General features: G+C 41.6%; 1 protein-coding gene across 2 annotated transcripts in view; it reads left to right on the top strand.

Annotated features, from left to right (window-relative positions):
* The window catches only part of LOC124615868 (cytochrome P450 6k1-like), a 62,994-nt gene extending 35,776 nt beyond the window's left edge, over positions 1–27,218 (top strand). For both annotated transcript variants that reach the window (XM_047144029.1, XM_047144028.1), the window contains exons 6-8: positions 6,813–7,034; positions 18,106–18,357; positions 26,949–27,218. In XM_047144029.1, the coding sequence (XP_046999985.1) occupies positions 6,813–7,034; positions 18,106–18,357; positions 26,949–27,121 (647 nt within the window). In that variant the 3' untranslated portion in view covers positions 27,122–27,218. The remainder of the gene's footprint in view (positions 1–6,812; positions 7,035–18,105; positions 18,358–26,948) is intronic.
* The last annotated feature ends 435 nt before the right edge of the window (positions 27,219–27,653 follow it).

Below are 27,653 nucleotides of genomic sequence, written 5' to 3'. Positions count from 1 at the left end.
GAAAAGTAATTATGTAATTTTATGTTTTCGAGGTGATAATTAAAACTTAATGATAACTCCTCTCAAGTACAGTCATATCAGCGAGCAGGGAGACCAGTTATACAAATGTTATCTGTCACAAAGGTCTGTTTCATATATTAACACTTCGGATACACAGGCAATACGATCGTTGCACTAACAAATCTTTTTCGTGTGGCTAAGCCAGTCTGATACTGAGTGTTTCTCTAACAAGATGAAATTTTGCTACCAGGAGCTCCCCGCCACATTACGAGATTAGTGTACAACATACTTGGTAATTGTGGAAATAGGAATGTGACACTTAGCTTGGCATTATGTCACCGAGATACGTTACATCCCTCACCGTAAATGAAACAGAACTCGCAATCGTACATGGGACATTCATCGTCAATGTGCAAACTGCGTGTCCATCGTAAACCAGCGACCTGTGCGAAACTTTTGCACTTTTAAATAAGGACAGTATTTGGAACACGTGTACTTGTTGGGATAAGGGTAGTTGCAGGAATGCCGCCTTTCTCTCCGAGCAGGTGTTTGAGCTGCACCCACCCTTTTGAAGCGACGCCTCTGACAGCTTCTGCTGTTCTTTTCCTTGGCATCGTAAGTTTGTCATTTATTGTTAATGACAGTAACATTTACACAGCCCTGTTGTTGACAAGGTTAATAATTCATGAGCAAAAACAAACACAAAATAAAAGAAGCAAAGAAATTTAATTTACTGCTCATGGAAGTATTTGACTGTCATCAGTTCTTATAATTTCTATCGACCGTAAGATTTACTATTTACTCGTTCTTTAAAAGAAGTTTAATGGGAAATAAGAACATAAAATACAAAAAGTAAACAAATGCGAATGTATGAGTTAGAGTATGGTGTTCGCTCCTTACCATGCATATTATCAAGGCCACAATAACCTCTAACTGTTTTTGAGATTTTAATTTCACTTAGCACTTTTTGTAAGCACAACATGCCATAGTAACAACAGCTAAATCACAATCTAGGCGACAATGACTAAATGTGTTTGTCGTTTCGAAAAGTATATTCGGTTAGAATAACTTATACGACGGGCAGAGATAATGGACTACCGCAGTGTCACGGTTATTATCTATGACAACGCTGTATACAAATTATCCAATTAATAATTACTTTAAAAAAAAAGGTATTTGTCATAAGGTAATATGAGAAAAGGAGTCTCTTATTCGTGATTAATACGTTAGCTTCGTAAAATATAGGCATGAAGCCTATGGTAGCTATAAATCTCTTCCATTACATAATTTCTCACAAATAATACGTTTTAGCGCTAAATCGATTTCCAATGTCAGAAGCCGGTAAAAAAAAAAAACGTTCTAGCTACATCTCACTCATCCCAGTACGATTGGCATGTGTTGAGAAGAAGCGATGTTGCCTTGAGAAATAATACATAAATTTTTTCAGTTTATTGTTAGAGAAATATGTTACGTCTTTGAGAGCCAATATGGCAGAGGCAACTGTTGTTAACTTTTTTATCCTTCCCCACCCGAGTCCAGGTTAGCTGTGTTCGACCTGTAACGAATATGTCGACAAGGTATCAGGCCCTTATCTTATTTCTTTCTTACAACTTTATGAGGTCAATAATATCTGAATATGAGGTACATCATCTTTTGTGTATGTGTGTGTGTGTGTGTGTGTGTGTGTGTGTGTGTGTGTGTGTGTGAACATTCAAGTGTTCGAATATTACCCGGAAAAGAAAGTAACACCAGAAAACACGAATACTTGTAACAGCGGTGTTCACTGTTATAGCAAATAGACAGCTTTCACAGCTTTCCTCTGTTAAGTTCCGCAGTTGTTGAGAAATGTATTACAGTACACGACTAGTGTTTGTATAGTTCTGACGTCACAGTTTACCGCGTGTGACGACAAACAGCCAATGACGGATTCCTCTACGGAGTCGTAGAAGCGAACTGCGGCAGCAGTTGATCCGAAACCCAGTAGGCAAAAAGCACTGACAGCTAAGGAACAAATACAGAAGAAAATTAATCAACAGCGTAAAGTTGTGATTCTTGTACAGCGATCTAGCCCTTTTTTTAAAAAGCATAAGTCATTATTAGATAACAATTCTTGCATTCGTCGATCTTCTATGATAGAATGCACTCCACTTCTTTTCACAGCGGGAAAAGATAGTACATATTCCCATTTTTATTTCTGCGTCCTGACAACTCCATCTGTTGCTTTCCGCTTTAATTGCAGTCAATTTCAAAGCCACAAGGCTTCTTCTTCAGGCACATAATTAGGGAATCGACGCATAGCACAGCCGTTAAGTAAACCATGTGGACATGAGGTAGCTCAGTCAACCATTAACAGGTATGATGATTTAGATTCCTGGATTATGTGCCCAAACGTCAAGTCTTGCGGATTCTAGTTCGATTACGATTAAAGTGGAGAAAATTAAATGTAGATATACTGGACATGGAACTATAAAACGTAAGAAACAGTATTTACTTTCCGGCCTGAACAGCTTCTACGAACAGACCAAGAATACTACGAAGGTAATCCCAAAGTAAGGTCTCCTATTTTTTTATAAGTACAGAACTCTGTTTTTGTGGCAATTGGTCACATTGTTATGAAGAGTGCTTCACACGCTGTGTGTAAACATGCGCACGCTGCGCTGAGGCGCTCAGTCTTGGCTTGGCAGCCGTTGAGAATGAAGCTCCCATTGGATGTTACCGCCAAGTGCGAATTACGCTCAGTTATCGTTATCAGGAGAAAGAAAACTGGCGTTCCATGGATCGGAGCGTGGAATGTCAGATCCCTTAATCGGGCAGGTAGATTAGAAAATCTAAAAATGGAAATGGATAGGTTAAAGTTAGATATAGTGGGAATTAGTGAAGTTCGGTGGCAGGAGGAACAAGACTTCTGGTCAGGTGAATACAGGGTTATAAATACAAAATCAAATAGGGGTAATGCAGGAGTAGGTTTAATAATGAATAAAAAAATAGGAGTGCGGGTCAGCTACTACAAACAGCATAGTGAACGCATTGTTGTGGCCAAGATAAAGCCCATGCCTACTACAGTAGTACAAGTTTATATGCCAACTAGCTCTGCAGATGATGAAGAAATTGATGAAATGTATGACGAGATAAAAGAAATTATTCAGGTAGTGAAGGGAGACGAAAATTTAATAGTCATGGGTGACTGGAATTCGTCAGTAGGAAAAGGGAGAGAAGGAGACATAGTAGGTGAATATGGATTGGGGGGAAGAAATGAAAGAGGAAGCCGCCTTGTAGAATTTTGCACAGAGCATAACTTAATCATAGCTAACACTTGGTTCAAGAATCATAAAAGAAGGCTGTATACCTGGAAGAATCCTGGAGATACTAGAAGGTATCAGATAGATTATATAATGGTAAGACAGAGATTTAGGAACCAGGTTTTAAATTGTTAGACATTTCCAGGGGCAGATGTGGATTCTGACCACAATCTATTGGTTATGAACTGCAGATTGAAACTGCAAAAAGGTGGGAATTTAAGGAGGTGGGACCTGGATAAACTGAAAGAACCAGAGGTTGTAGAGAGTTTCAGGGAGAGCATAAGGGAACAATTGACAGGAATGGGGGAAAGAAATACAGTAGAAGAAGAATGGGTAGCTCTGAGGGATGAAGTAGTGAAGGTAGCAGACGATCAAGTAGGTACAAAGACGAGGGCTAATAGAAATCCTTGGGTAACAGAAGAAATATTGAATTTAATTGATGAAAGGAGAAAATATAAAAATGCAGTAAATGAAGCAGGCAAAAAGGAATACAAAAGTCTCAAAAATGAGATCGACAGGGAGTGCAAAATGGCTAAGCAGGGATGTCTAGAGGACAAATGTAAGGCTGTAGAGGCCTGTCTCACTAGGGGTAAGATAGATACTGCCTACAGGAAAATTAAAGAGACCTTTGGAGAGAAGAGAACCACTTGTATGAATATCAAGAGCCCAGATGGCAACCCAGTTCTAAGCAAAGAAGGGAAGGCAGAAAGGTGGAAGGAGTATATAGAGGGTTTATACAAGGGCGATGTACTTGAGGACAACATTATGGAAATGGAAGAGGATGTAGATGAAGACGAAATGGGAGATAAAATACTGCGTGAAGAGTTTGACAGAGCACTGAAAGACCTAAGTCGAAACAAGGCCCCGGGAGTAGACAACATTCCATTAGAACTACTGATGGCCTTGGGAGAGCCAGTCATGACAAAACTCTACCATCTGGTGAGCAAGATGTATGAGACAGGCGAAATACCCTCAGACTTCAAGAAGAATATAATAATTCCAATCCCAAAGAAAGCAGGTGTTGACAGATGTGAAAATTACCGAACTATCAGTTTAATAAGTCACAGTTGCAAAATACTAACGCGAATTCTTTACAGACGAATGGAAAAACTGGTAGAAGCGGACCTCGGGGAAGATCAGTTTGGATTCCGTAGAAATGTTGGGACACGTGAGGCAATACTGACCCTACGACTTATCTTAGAAGAAAGATTAAGAAAAGGCAAACCTACGTTTCTAGCATTTGTAGACTTAGAGAAAGCTTTTGACAATGTTAACTGGAATACTCTCTTTCAAATTCTGAAGGTGGCAGGAGTAAAATACAGGGAGCGAAAGGCTATTTAGAATTTGTACAGAAACCAGATGGCAGTTATAAGAGTCGAGGTGCATGAAAGGGAAGCAGTGGTTGGGAAAGGAGTGAGACAGGGTTGTAGCCTCTCCCTGATGTTATTCAATCTGTATATTGAGCAAGCAGTAAAGGAAACAAAAGAAAAATTCGGAGTAGGTATTAAAATTCATGGAGAAGAAGTAAAAAGTTTGAGGTTTGCCGATGACATTGTAATTCTATCAGAGACAGCAAAGGACTTGGAAGAGCAGTTGAACGGAATGGACAGTGTCTTGAAAGGAGGATATAAGATGAACAACAACAAAAGCAAAACGAGGATAATGGAATGTAGTCAAATTAAATCGGGTGATGCTGAGGGAATTAGATTAGGAAATGAGACACTTAAAGTAGTAAAGGAGTTTTGCCATTTAGGGAGTAAAATAACTGATGATGGTCGAAGTAGAGAGGATATAAAATGTAGACTGGCAATGGCAAGGAAATCGTTTCTGAAGAAGAGAAATTTGTTAACATCGAGTATAGATTTAAGTGTCAGGAAGTCGTTTCTGAAAGTATTTGTATGGAGTGTAGCCATGTATGGAAGTGAAACATGGACGATAACTAGTTTGGACAAGAAGAGAATAGAAGCTTTCGAAATGTGGTGCTACAGAAGAATGCTGAAGATAAGGTGGGTAGATCACGTAACTAATGAGGAGGTACTGAATAGGATTGGGGAGAAGAGAAGTTTGTGGCACAACTTGACTAGAAGAAGGGATCGGTTGGTAGGACATGTTTTGAGGCATCAAGGGATCACAAATTTAGTATTGGAGAGCAGCGTGGAGGGTAAAAATCGTAGAGGGAGACCAAGAGATGAATACACTAAGCAGATTCAGAAGGATGTAGGTTGCAGTAGGTACTGGGAGATGAAGAAGCTTGCAAATGATAGAGTAGCATGGAGAGCTGCATCAAACCAGTCTCAGGTCTGAAGACCACAACAACAACAACATTCGTTTTTTGAACGCAAAGGTCACTTCGCCGATTGAAATCCATCGCCAATTGACAGAAGTGTATGGTGAGTCGTGCATGGGTGTGAAAAATGTTCGTGAGTGGTGTAGAAAGTTTTCAGTTGGTCGGACCGAAATTCACGACGAACAAAGGAGCGGGAGACCGTCAATTTCTGATGAGACGGTATTGAAGGTTGAGCAAAGCATGCGTGAAGTACGGCAGATCACCCTGGATGATCTCTGCACGTTGGCTCCTGAGGTTTCACGAAGCACCGCTCACAGAATTTTAACGGCAACATTGAACTACCGGATGGTGTCCGCAAGATGGGTGCCACGCACGCTGACTGAGGACCGCGTGCGGCAACGAGTTGATGCTTCCCGCGCATTTCTTCACTGCCTTGCAGCCGAACAGGACAACTTTCTGGACTCAGTTGTCACGGGTGACGAAACCTGGGCATACCACTTTACACCTGAGACCAAGCAACAATCACGCCAGTGGCAACATCCTTCTTCGCCAAAGCCGCGGACATTCAAACAAACACGGTCTGCCGGTAAAGTCATGACAGCCGTTTTTTGGGATCGGAAAGGGGTATTGTTGGTCGACTTTATGCCCACTGGGACCACAATTAACGCTGACAGGTACTGTGAGACTCTGAAAAAACTCAAACGGCCATTTCAGAACCGGAGAAGAGGAATGTTGAGCAAGAACGTACACATTCTCCATGACAACGCTCGCCCACACATCGCTCGGCAAACCGTTGCTCTCCTGCAACAGTTTCAGTGGAACATAATCACCCACCCACTCTATAGGCCTGACTTGGCACCCAGTGATTATCACCTCTTCTCTAAGTTAAAAGAACATTTGGCTGGAAAGCGATTCAGCTCCGACAACGAGGCGAAAGAAGAAGTTCATAGCTTGCTGAACAGCATGGCGGCGAGCTGGTATGACTCGGTAATACAAAAACTGCCATAGCGTCTACAAAAATGCATCGATAGAAATGGTGATTATGGCGAAAAATAGCTAAGTGTTTATGCTGTAAACTGATGTAAACCATTGTAGAAATAAACAGGACTATGTACTTATAAAAAATAGGAGACCTTACTTTTGGTATTACCCTCGTACGTTCATACTTTGGTTCTGCAAACTTTATAAATAGGGAGATAAATGTAAAAATTGCCGATCTCTTTCAGAGTTATCGATCGACGAAGTCGCAGCCCAGGCGTTCGTGTTTTTCGCCGCGGGTTTCGAGACCTCGTCTACCGCCATGAGCTTCGCCCTCCACGAGCTGGCTCACCACCCAGACATCCAAGCGCGTCTGCAGGACGAGATTGATTCAGTCCTCAAGCAGCACGAGGGACAAGTCACCTATGATTCTATAAGCAGTATGCCCTATCTCGACAAAGTAGTCGCAGGTATGTATGAGTGTGTAATATGTTCTCTCAAAACTTCGTCACAAGTTAAATAAGCTGCACAGTTGCGAATAACGCCGTTTTTTCAATCGAGAAGGAAAACAGCATTATGTATTATTTTGATCCTTCAGAAGCAAAAATCGTGAACTAATAGTTATGAAATCAACGCTCTAATTGCTAATTACTTTTTAGCTTGTTCCGCAGAATTTCGCGACAACAGTCGAATGTCGGTAGCTTCCTACCACAATATTAGAACACAGCGTTTTCTGATAAACTTCGTGTGCTTCCTGTCGTAAATATTGCTGTCGTAAATAATGATAATTTCATTCACATCCCAACCTTTAAGAGCAGCGGGGAGGTGGGGGGGGGGGGGGGGGGGGGAGGGAGAAGGAGCGGGGGCTGTCAGCTGCCATGTTCCTGTTCTTTAGCCAAATCATGTTAAAAAGTACAGACATGTAATTTATTGCCAATAAAATGTTAAAATAGGAGGATTAAAACACAATAAAACGGTTTCCTTTGGCTAAAACGCATTCGTCTACTGTTTCGCGTGAAATTGGAAAATTTGTGGTAAGGTCTTATAAGACCAAACAGCTGAGGCCATCGGTCCCTAAGCTTACACACTACTTAATCTAATTTAAATTAATTTACACTAAGGACAACACACACACCCATGCCCGAGGAAGGACTTCAACCTCCGACGGGGGCAGCCGCGCGAACCGTGACAAGGCGCCTGAGACCGCTCAGCTACCACGCGCAGCTCGTGTGAATTACTTTTGTTTTTAAGGTGAGTTGCGTGAGCGATGGATTGATCTAGATACAATGTGATGTTCGTGATAGAAGAATATGGATATCACAAATGCTTGGGGGATCCAAAAAATCCATAGCGCTTATGATTGATCGAAAATTGCCGAAGCACTCAAATGTCGAAATAGGGACACGAGAAAGATGATATGTATGAGCTAAATGCTTCCATCAGGAGGGAACAGACTGAATAAGCACAAGCTTTGTATTTCTTTTTATTAAAAAGAAACAAAACAGTAGAATTCATTGAAAGTAAACAAGTACGAATATAAATCTATTATGCTGATTAAAAATAAAAGAATACGAAACACTGATCATTCTCGTTGCTTCCGTTCACGGTAGCTGTAATTATATGGCTAATCTATAACTGTTATTTTAGAGGCTACTGATGCCATAAATGAGTAAATAAAAATCGTTTTCCTGCGATCACGCTGTCTGCCCTCTAATGAACTATATTACAAATTTTATCCAGTAGGCTAAGTGACACGTTGCATCTATATTTTACATTTTATTAATCATACTTTATTGAGTGTTTTTGCCTTATACGTACACTGATGGAAAAAAAAAAATCGGGCGACATAAATTTCTACATCTGAAAGATGATCTCTATTCAAATTTCGCAGCAGTCGCGTAAGAGTGGCGCTATTACCACTGCTATTAGGATGCAAATCACGTTTGTTTTAGATACATGCTCTAATGGTCGGGCGCGTTAGTTATCTTTGAGAGTGAACGTGGTGAGTTAATTTTAGTAAAGAAAGCCGTTAAGGCATTATAAACACGTCACTGAGCTTGAACGAGGTCATGTAATAGGGCTACGAGAAGCTGGATTTTCCTTATGCTGTATTACAGAAAGACTTGGCAGAATCTAGTAACTGTATTTGTTAGCTGGCAGCGATGGTCACGAGCATGTACAGTCACAAGAAGACCGGGCAGTGAACAGTCACGTGACACTATCTATATCGTTGGGTGACAGCTACACGTTATCATAACAAATAAAACGATTTCTAAGAAACTTAAAACTACTCACCACAGTGAAAAATCAAATTTTGTTCTCTTTCCAAACAGAAGAACGTTATCAATTAAGTATGTGCAATGTATCGGGTGATCAAAAAGTCAGTATAAATTTGAAAACTTAAGAAGTCACGGAATAATGTAGATAGAGAGATAAAAATTGACACACATGCTTGGAATGACATGGGGTTTTATTAGAACAAAAAAAAAAAACACCCCATATTGCTAGACGCGTGAAAGATCTCTTGCGCGCTTCGTTTGCTGATGATCGTGTGCTCAGCCGCCAATTTCGTCATGCTTCCCCTCCCAGGTCGCCAGACCTCAGTCCGTGCGATTATTGGCTTTGTGGTTACCTGAAGTCGCAAGTGTATCGTGATCGACCGACATCTCTATCCGACGCCAATGCCTCACCATAACTCCGTACATGCTTTACAGTGCTGTTCACAACATTATTCCTCGACTAAAGCTATTGTTGAGGAATGATGGTGGAAATATTGAGCATTTCCTGTAAAGAACATCATCTTTGCTTTGTCTTACTTTGTTATGCTAATTATTGCTATTCCGATCAGATGAAGCGCCATCTGTCGGACATTTTTTGAACGTTTGTATTTTTTTTTGTTCTAATAAAAACCCATGTCATTCCAAGCATGTGTGTCAATTTGTACCCCTCTATCTACATTATTCCGTGATTTATTCAGTTTTCAAATTTATATTGACTTTTTGATCACCCGGTACAAACTAAGCAGAGTTAATGTGTCTTGCTGATTAATAGTGCCACCTGTTTGAGAGCTAGAACACCAGTGGGTGTAATTTAATATCCGCTGGTTCAAACTGAATCGAGTGGGAGTGGCTCTTTGGGCAGTCTTGTCGAACAGTACACTGACTCGGATTACCGACGATTCCTGGTGCAATAGTACCTGAACAACAGCTCACTCCTGTATCACTTACCCAGGAGAAGTAAACGGCCTTTTCCTTTTGAAACGGTGGACAGTTCCAGTTTCAAAATGCTGTAGAAAGGGAACCACTGCTCAGAATGATCTCAAATTTGAAGAGCATATTATTGACACAGGGGAAATGAGCCGGCCGAAGTGGCCGTGCGGTTAAAGGCGCTACAGTCTGGAACCGCAAGACCGCTACGGTCGCAGGTTCGAATCCTGCCTCGGGCATGGATGTTTGTGATGTCCTTAGGTTAGTTAGGTTTAACTAGTTCTCAGTTCTAGGGGACTAATGACCTCAGCAGTTGAGTCCCATAGTGCTCAGAGCCATTTGAACCAACAGGGGAAATGTCATAGAGAAAAACGAATTAATGGAAGTTTTACCAACATATGGCGCTGTAAGCGTCTTATAGTAAATGGGGTCGGCTACAAATGTCGGATTAATTGCAATACGACAGACATGGTTTGAGTTACGCATTACACCATTCGCACTGTTCAGTGTACATCACTGCACAAGTTTGGCAGCCAACAGTTGCGACACTGTATGATAGGCAAGTCCGTCCATCACAGCAACATCGTACCACACTGGATGGGGAAAATCGGTTTTGAGTCTCCTCAAGCAAAAACTCTTATAAAAAGCAAAATGACATCGGTTTTTAATTGGTTGGTTGGTTGGTTGGTTTGGGGAAGGAGACCAGACAGCGTGGTCATCGGTCTCATCGGATTAGGGAAGGATGGGGAAGGAAGTCGGCCGTGCCCTTTCAGAGGAACCATCCCGGCATTTGCCTGGAGTGATTTAGGGAAATCACGGAAAACCTAAATCAGGATGGCCGGACGCGGGATTGAACCGTCGTCCTTCCGAATGCGAGTCCAGTGTGTAACCACTGCGCCACCTCGCTCGGTGGTTTTTAATTGTCCTGGGATCAAAAAGTACATGAAAAACAAAATGACGACGGTTTCTAACCGTCGTCAGACTGGTGCAAGATATGTTCAGTATGCTGTCCACCGTTCTCTGCATTATGAAATCAAGAAACAGCATGTCCCACAACAGATCTGTGTGTCTCTGGGGTCACGTTCAGAATGCCTTGCACAAAGCGTGCCCCCATTTCAGCTATCTTCGTAACTTGAGTACTGTACACAACATCTTTCATATAACCCCACAGCCAGAAGTCACATAGACTAAGATCAGATGACGTGGACAGCCAGGCTCTAGGAAAATGGCAGCTGATAATTTTAGCAATTTCGAAATGTCTCTTCAACAGCCGCTTCACTGACCATGCAATGTGCGGAGGAGCATAATCTTGCATAAAAATGATCCTGTCCACACACCTGGGATTGTCCTCAAGTCTTTGAAGGAAAGACTCCAAAGACGAATTCACGGGATCCAGATACTGATGGCTCCACTATGAAAGTAATGATATATCTGATTGTCAATATAAGAATTGCATAGGGGCCTGAAGATGCCATTATTGAGATGCCACAACTGGCTGTCTAAATAAAATAACTTCTCAAAGCATACGGCTGTTTTCCTTGGTAAATAAGCTAATTAATGTTTGGTATATTAAAATTTGTGATATCAAACCTAGTTCTTCGCTTGAAGAACCTCCAGAACCTTCTTAATTTCCAGCCGTGTTCTTGTCAGCTCAGAATTCTAGCTTCAGCCTTGCCCATTTTAGCTTCTGCTGGACTATCCCGCTTCTGTCTGCTGAGATCGTGAAACCGCTTGCAGCACGTAATGAGAGGTTCTGTTTTATTGCTAAGGATAGCACAGGGGCACCACAAAGGGTCGTTTGGCCACAAGGAACGGGGTATTCTTCCAGTATGACGGGGCCTCTGCAGTTCCAATAATCAGGTGACACATCATCTACACCTAACACTGCACGGTTGACGGATCGGCTTAAACGATCACGATTCTGCGCCACCAGGGGATTTTCAAATTTTTGTATGTGGAAATGGCAGAAAGTCGAAGATTACAGAAAAAAAATAAAAGAAAAAAGGTTCCTGACGTGGTCACTATAAGGACGATATCCAGTGATGGTAACCGAAGAAAACTACACAAGCCAAGATCGCAAAAAAGGATTTTATTTGATGACCGGTTTCCACAGAGGTATTCTTTCACCATTGGGTCTGCTAGAGAGCTAGGGGATGGACAACAGTTGATGGGGTGGCGTACGCGACATAAATGAACATTGTATTTCCAAGGTTAAAATACGTAAGGTTGCCATTATACTTTTAACGGTGATCTGCTTATAATATAGTCTGCATAGCGCTGTTTTTATAAAATAAAAAATGTAATGTCTAGCCCTTATGATGAAAAATTTGAAACGTATTTATGGAGAACATCACGAAGAGTACACAAGAAAGGACATCCTGCCTGCAGAATCTCTTTCGAAATTTTTATCTACATTTAGCATATTACGAGCCTAATTCTTGTTCCCTAACGTATGTCATACATACTTTACCCTACGAAATGATCAAAGGTGCATAAATTAATTATACGTAAATATTCCTATATTTCTCTGACTTGGACCGTGTAATAATGTAAATAAAATGGTCCTTAGTAATATGGTTCAAATGGCTCTGAGCACTATCAAACTTCACTTCTAAGGTCATCAGTCCCCTAGAACTCAGAACTACTTAAACCTAACTAACGTATGGACATCACACACATCCATGCTCGAGGCAGGATTCGAACCTGCGACCGTAGCGGTCACGCGGTTCCAGATGTAGCGCCTTCAGCCGCTCGGCCGGGGTGGCTTAATAATATATTACCGAATTTATGGAATTATGTATCTATGTTTTATGCTATATGCAAGACGATAATCCAGTCAAGCGGTACAGTGCACATGGAGGTCGTTGTGTTTACACCATTTCTGTCAGTTGCTAGCTCGAAGTGAGCATAACCACTTGCAATCGACGCTGTTTAGTTATGTCTATGTTTCGACGTAATACCTTTAGATTTGACATGCCTATCAGTAGTGATCCTCATGTTTGTGGGGTGTACATACGCAACGTGAAGAAACTTGTAACACTGATGGACACGTAAAAATTCGGAAGCATAATGTATGTTATATTTCCACAGACTACGCAACACGCCAGTTTATCAAGTGATAAAATCGTGTTTGTAAAATATTTTCCTATCAACTGTGGTTCATCGTCTTGCAGATCCGATGATAACACTACAGCTTTGTCGAAACCGGTCACAAGAAATTTTAAAAATGCTTTTTTAGAGAACTTGGCTTCTGATGTTTTCTTCGGCTACCATAAGAGGCTAATGGATCGTTCAGATATTGAACAGTGATGTCGGTGTAAAGCAGCCCTAAGACGAATTCAGGTACACGTGGTGTTGTCAAGGGACTTAGAAGGTACAGAGTGCAGCAGAGTGAATAGTAGAATCTGAGTCACGCAGTACGGGGTCGCTGTTGCGATTGCACGAAATAAGTATGCAGGCGCTACATTGAGGAAGGACGGCCATCTGTATATATGGGCTTTTGAAGTTCAGAGTGTTGAGCACTTGCCCCCGAGGCGTATTTCGGAAATAACGAGGCTCCCATTACAGCTCAGTGACTCTTTCGTCGCCATTTCGAGTTGAAATGCAATAGTTCAGGACTACTGTATACTGCGCAAAGAAGGGAAGTCCAAGGCGATGAAGAACACAGTGGACCACAGTGCATGAGGACGGAGCGCCTCCCGCACTCATCCGAAATCCTCACCATTCTGCTGCCAGACACGGTTTGGTGCTAATAATGTCACATAATTCCCAGGAACTCATCATCCGTGATAACCTGCACTTCCGCCCATACAAATTGCATTTCATATAGAAACTAAACAAACAATACAAAGTTGTCCGACGAACGTTCGCCTTGCGCTCCCTGGCACTTTCAGCAGCCGACCCGTAGATGCGACACAATGTACTGGTATTCCATGAGGCCATTTTCATGTAGACGGTGGTGTAAACAAACAGAATTACAGTTAGTGGACACCACACAACAAAGCTAATCCTCGTCTGCTACATGATAAACCAGTGCACTGCGAACATGCAGTAAAGGTTACTAGCAATCGCTTTGTCCAAATGTTAAATGACTTCCTCCGTCCAAGACTGGACAACGACAGTTATTTTCTTGGTCGACATTTTGAAACATTCATTGGCCAGCAGCTGACGCAATCTGACTGCACCTGACTTCTTTTTCTGGGGTACATGAAGAGTCAAATGTACGCTACTACTCGTACCATGGCAGGCTGTGGAGGAAATCCCACCAAATATGCTGAACTCTGTGACGGAAACTTTCGTTCACCGCCTCGAGGAATGCACGGAATGGAATGGCGACCATCTATATTGCGGTATATTCAAAACCAAGTATAGGGTATACAAAGTGAAGAAACAATGCCGCACTTGGCGGTTGGCATGCGATACATCATCCTTGTTCAAGACAAAGCTGTATCTAGCAAAAACTCGTCCCACCAAAAGGTTCAATTGAAAGACGATTTAAAAAACGAGGGTCTGGCAATGCTGTAATTGCGTGCAGCCTGACCATGAACGGGAACATGAACTCTGCACTGTGGCGGAGATGTGCTATTAGCTCAGTGAGACGAGGCAATGGACACACAGATTCGCCGATGCTCGAGTCGCGTTCGCGCAAAACAGTTTCAGTTAATGCAAAAAACTGTAGGCAGTGTACACCTCCACGACACCGTATCTTGTGTACTTCTTTCCGTTACTGTTACCCGTACTGAAACATTAAGACATAACGTGAATCTCGTACAGACACAAATAAATCCAATAAAAAGTAATAATAGATACAGTAACATGATCTGTATCCAATGAGGTACAAAAAACACGACAGCTAAGCTGCACTAGATTGCACATTATTCCACCCACAATAATTCCATTCTGTACATTTGACTTAACAGACTTATCTTCACAGCACGTACAAGGAGTATTCAGTTTAGAGAAGTTGTTCAAACTGACTACGCTGCATTTATGAACACTTCACCACTCACTGGATCATACTTTGGTGGATCCTATGCAACACATCTGAATACACCATTGCTGAATCAGCATGCACGCTAGCTAGCTATTAGGTCGTATATATCAATGAGTGGAGTACCACAAACTTGTTCTTTTAAGTGTTTCCACAAATAAAAATGTAGTGGTTTAAGGGCCGGAGAATATGGGCTCCAGAATATTGGGCCTCCCGACCAATCCATTCCCCTGGGAACAATTCATCTAAATAGTTACGCACATCCATTCCAATGTGTGGTGGTGCACCATCATGCTGACACCATAGCTGTCGCCGAACACCAAGTGGAACGTTTTATAATGCGTCAGGCAAAGTATTGCAAAGAAGCGTACGATACAGAGGTGCATTAAATTTGTCTGGTAATAGGTAATGGCCCAAAAGGACTCCTCCCACGATTTCCAACTCACAGGTTTACGCTAAAAGAATCCTGAAAGTCACGTTCATGGGTGACGCATGGCTTGTGTTCGACAAATAATGGCTGTTGTGGAGGTTTAAAATACCTTCACGAGTGAAGCTAGATTCGTCAGTCCATATCACGATATTTATTAAATGTTCGTTATCTTCCACTTAGTGTAAAAGTATTTCACAAAACTGTACTCGTCGAATGCGGTCTTCAGCCCGCTGGTGTTGTGTTAATGTATAATGATACGGTTGTAGTTTTTCATAGTGCAACACTTCAACAACCAGTTTTTGAGATATCTGGAACTTCCTTGCAATGCCAGGGATACTTTGCCAAAGTGACTGGTGAACGGTTTCAAAAATCGCGTCCTCTGTTTCTGTCCTTGGACGACCTCTGCCGATTATTTGTGGGCACAGATTACCAGTTTCCCGAAGGCAATGCTACAGGAGACGAAAAGCATTCTTATCGGATTTCTTTGAAGGTGCCTACAGGATACGCACGAGCAAAAGCAGTTCAAATGGTTCAAATGGCTCTAAGCACTATGGGATTTAACATCGGAGGTCATCAGTCCCCTAGAACTTAGAACTACTTGGACTAAGGATATCACACACATCCATGCTAGAGGCAGGGTTCGAGCCTGCGACCGTAGCAGCAGCGCGATTCCAGACTGAAGCGCCTAGAACCGCTCGGCCAGAACGACTGGCGCAAAAGCAGTAGTAACTTGTTTTTCAGATGCACCCTGTACCAAAAGCATATCGACATATTCATTGTTTGTGTGCTCCACAGGGAAGCCACCGTACTACCCTACGTGCACTTGACCAGTTATAGTTGTGCACTGCTTGGTTAGTAGAAAAACACGTGCAGTTTTATAGATCCCACTGTTGTCATGTGACAAAATGATGTCTTGCTTATAAACAACGAGAACTAGGGAACGGACGTCTAAAAACCGAAAAAGGAAACAGGCAAAGATTCCATGTGGTTGTGCGTGTGATGTCCCAGCAGTCTACTCAGTGAGCTACGACGGCTGGTATAACAGTGTGGAGTGCTACACATTGCTCTGTATATTCCGATGCGCTGCACCATGTTACGCTATTGCCAGATGCTCGCTTTCATTCATGTGCATCCAATCTGAATTTGTTAGATAAACTTTTGTCTTGAAACTGGATGAGGAATCGCATGCCGACCTCCAAGTACGGCATTTTTTCTACACACTGCATCTGATATATAATGGCAATTATTTTTCTTTGTTTCAATTTGTGTTTCAATAAACTTAACATTTTTTCGAAGTTCTGTCCTTTTTATATTCTAATATTCATTCTGCTTCACCCTGTATAATACAGCTGGTGGTGGAATTTACGAAAATCAACTTCCAACTTAATGATTTACCTTTGCTTAAAATATTCTGTAAGTATTTGTTTGATTTAAATTCTAACTGATTGATCTCTGTTATCAGTAAAAACTGAACATATGTTATACGGAATGGTCTATTCGAATTAGTACGCCCTACCATCGCCTAAATAATTAACTATTCCTTCTGAAATACTCCGTATAACTGAGCGGAGACTTTTATCTGCATGAACCCGTCCGTCTGTCACTTAGAAGGACCCAGGAACTATAATATGATGGTGACAGAGTGCTAGACATCCCTTTTCAGACCTGCCGATGATACAAGTATAGCTATCACACCCAACAGACAAGAATTAACTGGCGAAATTGTAAACGATGTTTTTCAGAAAATCATTAAGTGGTTCCCTGCAAATGGGCTCTCATTAAACTTTGACAAAACACAGTACATACAGTTCCACACAGTAAATGGAATGACACCATTAATAAACATAGACTTCGATCAGAAATCGGTAGCTAAGGTAGAATATTCAAAATTTCTAGATGTATGCATTGATGAGGGGTTGAACTGGGAAAGACACACTGAGGATCTGCTGAAACGTTTCAGTTCAGCTACTTATGCTGTTAGGATTATTGCAAATTTTGGGGATACACATCTCAGTAAATTAGCTTACCACGCCTATTTTCATTCTCTGCTTTCGTATGTCATCATATTCTGGGGTAACTCATCATTGAGTAAAAGAGTGTTGATTGCACAAAAGCGTGTAATCAGAATAATTGGTGGAGCTCATCCAAGATCATCCTGCAGACACTTATTTAAAGAGCTAGAGATCTTCACAGCACTCTCACAATATATATATATATATATATATATATATATATATATATATATATATATATATATTCACTTATGAAATTTGTTATTAACAATCCCAACGATTTCAAAAGTAATAGCAGTGTACATGGCTACAACACAACGAGAAAGGATGATCTTCACTACTCAAGGTTAAATCTAACTTTGGCTCAGAAGGGGGTAAATTATGCTGCCACAAAAGTCTTTGGTCACTAACCTAATAGCATCAAAAGTGTAACAGATAGTCATATAGCATTTAAAAGGAAATTAAAAGAATTTCTTAATGGCAATTCCTTCTACTCATAAGATGAATTTTTGGATATAGTAAGTGGGTAATTTCCCCAACCCCCACAAAAAGAAAGAAAAAAAATTAAGTGTCATGTAATATCTTGTGTAATGTAATATCTTGTATAGACACCTTTTATTAGCCTGACACGTTCCACATCATTACGAAGTGTCGTATTCATGATCTATGGAACAAGTACTAATCTAATCTAATCCTCTAGCGTCATAACAATATCGTTACTATGTTATAAGCGGTAGTTAATGGAATGTTGACAGATCCTAGATAATTTGATCAATGAGCAGCATCCTGTCTCAGCAACACAGGGATGTAAGATGCAGAACTATGTTTCTTCGTGTCAATAATACTTAAAACAATGGCTTATAATTTACAGCAAGCTAATTTACTCTGTTGTTTCTGTTTCAGAAACTCTGAGGAAATATCCGCCAGTCCCGATACTGAACAGAGTGTGTAATGCTGAGTACAAGATTCCTGACAGCGACGTAGTCCTGGACGAAGGAACCTCTATTATGATACCTGTGTACGGATTGCACCACGACCCAGAGTTCTATCCAGACCCCGAGCTCTTCGACCCCGAGAGGTTCTCTGAAGAGCAGAAGTCCCAGAGGCACTCCTACGTCTACCTGCCGTTCGGAGAGGGCCCACGCAACTGCATAGGTCAGTGTGCAACAGAATGCGATCTGTAGCCTGACTATAGTGCGCTGAATCCCGTCTCATTAACACCATCCACAAACCTGAGATACATGTCACCCAAGAGGTTCGCTTGTCGCTTGCGTCGGAGTATGTGTGAAAGGGAGAATGACGTCTTGCACCGACGGGACCACCGTTTGGCGTTTTCGTTCCCTTTTTGCGTTCACTTGACCTGTAGAAGTGCAAATATCCAAGGAGAATTGGAGGGGAGTGCGTTCAAGAGAGCCAAACACCTCTTGCTGATTAGAAGAGTTTCAGTGAATGTAGGTGCAAAGTAAAAACGGTTTACACAAGGAAATTGGATTATGTGTGCGACTACTGTATTCACTATACCAGCTTCTAGCTTTCTACGCAGTAGCTGCAGAACTCGCGTATCAGACCCATCTACGAGTAGGTCAAGATGGTCTCTGGCTATTTTTACAGACCCAGAATAGTCTGAGATAGTCTCGACCACCTCTTATGCAGGTCCAGTTCTTGGTCAATGGTTAATTTGAGGTTTTACTTAATGATGTGCTTATTCTTCTCTTCTATGTAACCGGTAATTTGTATTTGGAATACCGACGAAGCGCTTCCAAGACGTTATTTCAGTTTTTTCTCCAGATTACAACAAAGATCCTAGTTTTATATCCTTACGGTGCCGCAGCAGACCCGGTAATTTCCTCCCAAGCCAAATTTCTTTCGACGCAAGTAGGCTTTCCATTTGCATCCTACAGTAAAATAATCCCCTCTTATTATTCATAAATGTGTTTCTTTTCTCTTTTTGGATGTTATTCTGGTCTCCCCATTCCGTTTTCGCTGTACATACCCTTTGTGTCTGTCTCTATGACATAATTTTATCACCTTTTCTTCATCACTTCACCACGCTGATGTCACTTATGAAGACAGGGCAGTCACGGACAGAGCTAAAAGTGTATGTATTTAGATCAACTGTCTTTCTCGGCCGGCCGGAGTGGCCGAGCGGTTCTAGGCGCTACAGTCTGGAACCGCGCGACCGCTACGGTCGCAGTTTCGAATCCTGCTTCGGGCATGGATGTGTGTGATGTCTTTAGGTTATTCAGGTTTAACTAGTTCTAAGTTCTAGAGGACTGATGACCTCTGATGTTGAGTTCCATAGTGTTCAGAGCCATTTGATTCATTTTTGTCTTTCTCGCATTCATTATATTTCTCCATATCAGATCTGATGACGTATTACGCACACGGTGCTTCTCGTAGCCTTGAGTCAACGCTCTGCGTAATCACTCTAACTTTCTGTACAACCGTTTCGAAACTTTAAAAACTGAATACAGCATTTCTATAATGGACTACCTCTGACTGAAATTATTATTATTTCCTCTGGAAATTGAATCTCATACCGTTTCAGTAACCTGCGCTGAGGCAAACAAGTCATGAGATAGCGAAAGGCACATTATACAGGGTGGTCCCCATTGATAGTGACCGAGTCAAATATCTCAAGAAATAACATCAAACGAAAAAACTGCAAAGAACGAAACTCGTCTAGCTTGAAGGCGGAAACAAGATGGCGCTATAGTTGGCCCGCTAGTTGGCGCTGTCATAAGTCAAACCGATATCAACTGCGTTTTTAGAAATAGGAACACCAATTTTTATTACACATTCGTGTAGTACGTAAAGAAATATGAATGTTTTAGTTGGACCACTTTTTTCGCTTTGTGATAGATGGCGCTGTAATAGTCACAAACGTATAAGTACGTGGTATCACGTAACATTCCGCCAGCGAGAACGGTATTTGCTTCGTGATACATTACCTGTGTTAAAATGGACCGTTTACCAATTGCGGAAAAGGTCGGCATCGTGTTGATGTATGGCTATTGTGATCAAAATTCTCAACGGGCGGGTGCTGTGTATGCTGCTCGGTATCCTGGACGACATCATCCAAGTGTCCGGATCGCTCGCCGGATAGTTACGTTATTTAAGGAAACAAGAAGTGTTCAGCCACATGTGAAACGTCAACCACAACCTGCAACAATTGATGATGCCCAAGTAGATGTTTTAGCTGCTGTCGTGGCTAACCCGCACATCAGTAGCAGACAAATTGCGCGAGAAACGGGAATCCCAAAAACGTCAGTATTGAGAATACTATATCTATTGCACCCGTACCATATTTCTATGCACCATGAATTGCATGGCGACGACTTTGAACGTCATGTACAGTTCTGCCACTGGACACAAGTGAAATAACGGGACGAAGACAGATTTTTTGCACGCGTTCTATTTAGCGACGAAGTGTCATTCACCAACAGCGGTAACGTAAACCGACATAATATGCACTAATGGGCAACGGAAAATCTACGATGGCTGCGACAGGAGGAACATCAGCGCCCTTGGCGGGTTAATGCATGGTGCGGCATTATGGGAGGAAGGATATTTGGCCCCCATTTTATCGACGGCAATCTAGATGGTGCAATATATGCTGATTTCCTACGTAATGTTCTACCGATGTTACTGCAAGATGTTACGCTGCATGACACAATGGCGATGTACTTCCAACGTGATGGATGTCCGGCACATAGCTCGCGTGCTGTTGAAGCTGTATTGAATAGCATATTTCATGCCAGGTGGATTGGTCTCGAAGCACCATACCATGGCCAGCACGTTCACCGGATCTGACGTCCCCGGATTTCTTTCTGTGAGGAAAGTTGAAAGATATTTGCTATCGTGATCCACCGACAACGCCTGACAACATGCGTCAGCGCATTGTCAATACATGTGCGAACATTACGGAAGGCGAACTACTCGCTGTTGAGAGGAATGTCGTTACACGTATTGCCAAATGCATTGAGGTTGACGGACATCATTTTGAGCATTTATTGCATTAACGTTGTATTTACAGGTAATCACGCTGTAACAGCATGCGTTCTCAGAAATGATAAGTTCACAAAGGTACGTGTATCACATTGGAACAACCGAAATAAAATGTTCAAACGTACCTACGTTCTGTATTTTAATTTAAAAAAATCTACCTGTTACCAACTGTTCGTCTAAAATCGTGAGCCCTATATTTGTGACTATTACAGCGCCATCTATCACAAAGCGAAAAAAGTGGTCCAACTAAAACATTCATATTTCTTTACGTACTACACGAATACGTTATAAAAAGTGGAGGTTCCTATTTTAAAAAAACGCAGTTGATATCCGTTTGACGTATGGCAGCGCCATCTAGCGGGGCAACCATAGCGCCATCTGGTTTCCCCTTTCAAGCTAGACAAGTTTCGTTCTTTGTAGTTTTTTCGTTTGACGCTTATTTCGCGAGATATTTGGCCCGGTCAGCATCAATGGACCGCAGGTGCCGGTAGTATCGCCTACACAAGGTATAAAAGGGCAGTGCATTGGCGGAGTTTGTCATCTGTAGTCAGGTGATTCTCGTGAAAAGGTGTCCCACGTCATTATGGCCGCACAACGGAAGTTAACAATCTTTGAACGCGGAATGATAGTTGGAGCTAGAGGTATGGAACATTCGGTTTCAGAAATTGTTATATAATTCAATACGGTTTCAGAAATTGTTATGTAATTCAATATTCCGATATCCATAATATCAAGAGTATGCGAAGAACACCTAATTTCAGGCATTCTCCCTCACTACAGACAACGCGATGGCTGATGGACTTCACTTAACGACCCAGACCAGCGGCGTTTGCATAGAGTTGTCAGTGCTAATAGACAAGCAACACTGCGTGAAATAATTGCAGAAATCAATGTGGGACGTACGACGAACGTATCCGTCAGAACAGCGCTCCAATATTTGACGTTAATGGGCAATTGCAGCAGACGACCCACACGAGTGTGCAAACAGCACGACATCGCCCGCAGCACTTCTCCTGGGCGAGATCATACCGGTTGGATCATAGCCAAGTGGAAAACAGTGGCCTCGTCATATGAGTGCCGATTCCACCTGATAAGAGCTGATGGTAGGGTTCGAGTGTGGCACAGATCCCATGAAGCCATGGGCCCAAGTTCTCACCAAGGCACTGTGCAAGCTGGTGGTGGCTCTTATAATTGTGTGAGCTGTGATCCTCTGGTCCAACGGAACCAATCATTGACTGGAGATGGTTATGTTCGGCTGCTTGGGGACTATTTGCAATCATTCATGGACTTCACTTTCCCGAATATGTCCCAGGGCCACAATGTTCAAGATTGATTCGAAGAACGTTCTGGACAGTTCGAGCGAATGATTTGACCACCCAGATCGCCCAACATGAGTCCCATCGAACATTTATGGGACACAATCAACAGGTCAGTTCGTGCACAAAATCCTGCACTGCGAACATTTTCGCAATTATGGACGGTTATAAAGGCAGCATGGCTCAATATTTCTGCAGGGGGCTACCAACGACTTGTTGAGTCCATGCCACATCGAGATGCTTCACTATACTGTCCAAAAGGAGGTCCGACACGATGTTAGGAGGTATCCCATGATTTCTGTCATCTCAGCGTATTTCATCTGTTTTAATCACTTACAAAGTGTAACGAAAAAGAAATTATAAAATGTTTGATAGTCGTTTTGGTAGACATGAGAGAGTCTGTTCTTTTTCATTTAGTGTTATCCATGTTAAAGTGAGCGAAAGTTGTCAACATGCTTGCGAATAATCTAGGCCCAGCGTTCACCTAGTCGGATGTGGGAAACAGCCTAAAGACTACATCCAGCCTTACCGATATACCAAGCCTCGTCATTAATCCATTGGGCGGATTCGATACAGGGCTGGTGCACCTCCACATCCCAGAAAAGGCGGTTTGGCACGCAGGGCTATCCAGGCATGTGTTCAGGGATGTTGAACGATTCAGTGTCAACAAGAGACACGAATCTCACAGAAACTTAATCCGTATACTGTATAACAGTAAACAGTCAACGCGTCGCTTAATGCTTATGGCAGCTGAATTCAATTAAGCAAATTCAAAATAAAGTCTCTACTTGAAGAAAGCAGCTAAAACCTCCTGAGTTACATTAAATAGCTACTGTTTACCTCCTATTTACAGCTTAATATTTTACTGATTACATTGAAATTTTGGAAAAGATAGATTGCCTACATTTTTAAATACTTAGTCCTATAACAGCACATTACAACGTGGCACGAAACTTCACAATGAATACTGTTACTTGTCATGGAGATAACAGAACTTTTCAGTCCAAGAAACTAGATCTTCAGGTAATATGTTTATTTTTATTTATTTATCTATTGTTCCGTGGGACCAAATTAAGGAGAAGTCTCCAGGGTCATGGAACGAGTCAATACATGAAATTATAACACGATATTAGAGACAGATAAAATGAAATATAAAAAAACATATTCAGGTGACAAGTCGTAAGTTTAAATAATCAACAATGTAACACTGGAATTTGCTTAATTTTTTAGCTCTTCCAGGAGCTCCTCGACAGAATAGAAAGAGTGAGCCATGAGGAAACTCTTCAGTTTAGACTTAAAAGAGTTTGGGCAACTGCTAAGATTTTTGAGTTCTTGTGGTAGCTTATTGAAAATGGATGCAGCAGAATACTGCACTCCTTTCTGCACAAGAGTCAAGGAAGTGCATTCCACATGCAGATTGGATTTCTGCCTAGTATTAACTGAGTGAAAGCTGCTAACTCTTGGGAATAGGCTAATATTGCTAACAACAAACGCCATTAAAGAAAATACATACTGTGAGGGCAATGTCAGAATTCCCAGACTATTGGTTAGAAAGACTGAGTCATGAGGTATGTTCCTAATGTTCTTTTAGACTGGTTGAACTTGCTTTCTGTTAGATGGGAGCTTGTCGAATACCACTACAACAGAGTACATCACTCTACTGAACTGTAGACGAAGGGACAAAGACTACATGAATATTATTTTTGTGTCTTGCATTATAATTGTGTAGGTCGCAGTTCAGCTGAAACTGACTCGCTTCTACTGAAGAAAACACTTTAGTTATTTGAAATTCACCACCCCAGAAGATAACTCCACATCACAGCAAGGCGTGAAATAGTGCAAGACAACCCAACACTCTTGTTTGTAGTTCAGTACAACGAGAGGTGCTTCTATAGTCAAAACATGCTGACCTGAGCTTATTGGTTAGTTTGTCTGTTGACTCCTTTTAACTTAGCAGCCAACTGGACTTTTACACAGGATGTTCGATTTAGAGCATGGCCATTAATGTCTACTTCTGGTGGTAGTAGGTTATTTTTGCTTGTTTGAAATCAAATAATATGTGTCTTTGGGAGATCAAGACGTACACTGTTATCTGTGGACCATTGGTAGATCTTTTCAGCTATCATTTGAGCTGAGTCTGGTGAGGCTGTGTTTCGACTGTCGACTAGTATACGTGTGTCAATTTACAGGCTGTGGCTAAGCCATGTCTCCGCAATATCCTTTCTTTCAGGAGTGATAGTTCTGCAAGGTTCGCAGGAGAGCTTCAGTAAAGTTTGGAAGGTAGGAGACGAGGTACTGGCAGAAGTAAAGCTGTGAGTACCGGGCGTGAGTCGTGCTTCGGTAGCTCAGATGGTCGAGCACTTGCCCGCGAAAGGCAAAGGTCCCGAGTTCGAGTCTCGGTCGGGCACACAGTTTTAATCTGCCAGGAAGTTTCATATCAGCGCACACTCCGCTGCAGAGTGAAAATCTCGTTCTGGAGACGTTTAAAGTAATTGGAAAGTCATTTATGTGGTATCCGAAGAGGAGTGGGCGGAGTACTGATCCTTGTGAGACCCTAGATGTCACGTTCTGAGACGTTTCATACCTGTGACACAGTCTGTTAATATGAGTCTCTGCTTTTTATTATGCAGGTAAATCTATCGATGCCAGAGGGATGCTATTAATGGCGTAACACTTTAGTTTTCAAAGTAAAATTTTGAGGTTGACACAAAGACTTTGGCCAAGTTACAAAATACACCAACAGGATAACTTTCCTTGTTTGGTTCTTCCGGGCCTTCATTTCTGAGGTCTTATATTCCTTTCTCTATCTTTACAAAAATCAAAGTGAGAGGCCCTTAACAAGTTCTGTTCAGCTAAAAGTATCGATATCCTACTATAGATCATTTCCTGAAACACTTTTTATAGTACTGGAAGGAGTGAAATAGGTCTGTGATTGGAGATAGTTTGATTATCTCCAGTTTTATGGATGGTTGTTACATAAGGCATATAAGTCTACCAGGAAATATGTCCTGGGTCACTGATTGATTACAAAGATAGCTTAGCACTAATCCTATCAAGTCAACAGACGATTTTAATATTCTTCTAGAACCATCAACATAGCCAGAAGTATGATTACATTTTAGTGACCTGACGAATTTAGTAATCTCCTTAGGAGTTGTGTTTTTGAAACCAATGTTTGTTGCTGGTGCATGCAGTGTGTGCACAAGTAAATCTAATGCACCTTTATTTAGTTATTTATTAACGGGTGCTAGGTTTGCAGCCACTGTGAGGAGATATTCGTTGAATGTGGAGACCAGTTACTTGAAAGTGCAATTATTTCTAACAGAGCTATTTTCTAGGGTGACGGTTCCATTTAGGCCTTTGTTTTTGTTTGTTTCTTGCTCAATATTATTCCAATTAGTTTTGATTTATTCGTGTAGTATCTCAGTTTTTGTAAATGGCACATATGTTTCCTTTTGTTTTCATAACCGAGTGGAAGATTTTATTGAATGGAGTTTCAGTTTCTGACTGCAGCTTGTTCTCTGAATTAAGTAGAGCTCTCTCTACTTAGCACAAGATACTTTAAAACGATGAGCTATCCATCCACTATCCAAACTTCTGTTCAATTTTAGCTTGGTTTGTTTTTGGTGGGAATATGTTTAAGAATATGTTTAAGAAAGAACGACATTTTTCACATTCATGGTCTGCTTTATGGAGTTTTTCCAGTGTTCGTTGTGTAATTTATCTCTAAACAGAACGATGGAATCTTTTTGTAGTTGTGCGATATAATACTTTTCTCCTGTGATCTGTAGCTAACTGGTCAGCGTATTTTACTGTTAGCGTTTGACCACCACGGTCAAATAAACCATTGACCATATGTTGTACAGCTAAATCGCTGCAAGTTGTTGGATCTAAATCAAATTGAACATGGCTGTATCACTATGACCTTCAGTCCTCCAGCGGAATTTTGCTGGGCATCAACAATTTAAGATACTCTCCGCTAGTACTATCTGACAGAAGACCGACATTAAACCTCCACAAACAATGACTACTCCAAAACGAATCTTTCAGTCTGCAGCGGAAAGTGAAGTACTCCGATTCAAAACTTCCTGGCAGATGAAAGCCGTGGGTCGGATCGGGACTCGAACCCAGAACTTTGCCATCGATAGGCACTGCTGTTACGAAGTGAGCTATCTAGGCTCTACTCTCGACTATCCATCATAGTTTCTCTTCTGCCAGCACCATTCTCCTACTTCCTGGATAGTTCAGTCGGCAACAGCATTGCCCGTTAATGGCAAGGATCTGGGTTCAGGTCCCGATCCGATACACAGCATTGATCTGCCAGGAAGTTGTATGTCCACCGATTTCTCGATAAAATCTGTGATTCTTTTCAAAAAGTTCCGGGAGTCATCCTTCTACATTAATATTTTATTATTGTTTCAGGTATGCGATTTGGACTGCTACAGACCAAAGTCGGCCTTGCAAACATACTCTCAAACTACAGGGTAGAACCGTGCGAGAAGACCGTTCGCCATTTGTCCTTCGAACCCAGATCAGGCATCCTCAAGTCGAAAAGCGGTATCCAGCTGAGGCTTAGGAAGAGAAACAAAGTGTAGTGCTTGTTACGTATTGTTGGATGTTTTATGAAATGACAATACTTTAAAAATTATCATAATTGTACATCGTGTAATAAAGACAATTTATCTGGTTCAATGCTTGCCCGCATCTCGTGGTCGTGCGGTAGCGTTCTCGCTTCCCACGCCCGGGTTCCCGGGTTCGATTCCCGGCGGGGTCAGGGATTTTCTCTGCCTCGTGATGGCTGGGTGTTGTGTGCTGTCCTTAGGTTAGTTAGGTTTAAGTAGTTCTAAGTTCTAGGGGACTTATGACCACAGCAGTTGAGTCCCATAGTGCTCAGAGCCATTTGAACCATTTGGTTCAATGCTTATTTCTACATTGATAGTCATAAAAACAAACAAATGCTGGAAATAATTTCCGTAACTTACATAACTCAATTGACAGATCCCACCTGCCATAACTTTCGCAGCATAATGTGCCTGTATGGCGCTAGAAATAAGCAGTGTATTGATAATTTAAAATATATAGAAATTCAGCGGCCTTGTGCTTTGTAACAATACAACGAACAGACAA

The sequence above is a fragment of the Schistocerca americana genome, chromosome 5 (genome assembly GCF_021461395.2).
Source record: "Schistocerca americana isolate TAMUIC-IGC-003095 chromosome 5, iqSchAmer2.1, whole genome shotgun sequence".
In the NCBI taxonomy this organism is placed as follows: Eukaryota; Metazoa; Arthropoda; class Insecta; order Orthoptera; family Acrididae; genus Schistocerca; species Schistocerca americana.
Note: the sequence above shows the minus strand (reverse complement) of the source record. Positions and strands in the feature narration are given on the sequence as shown.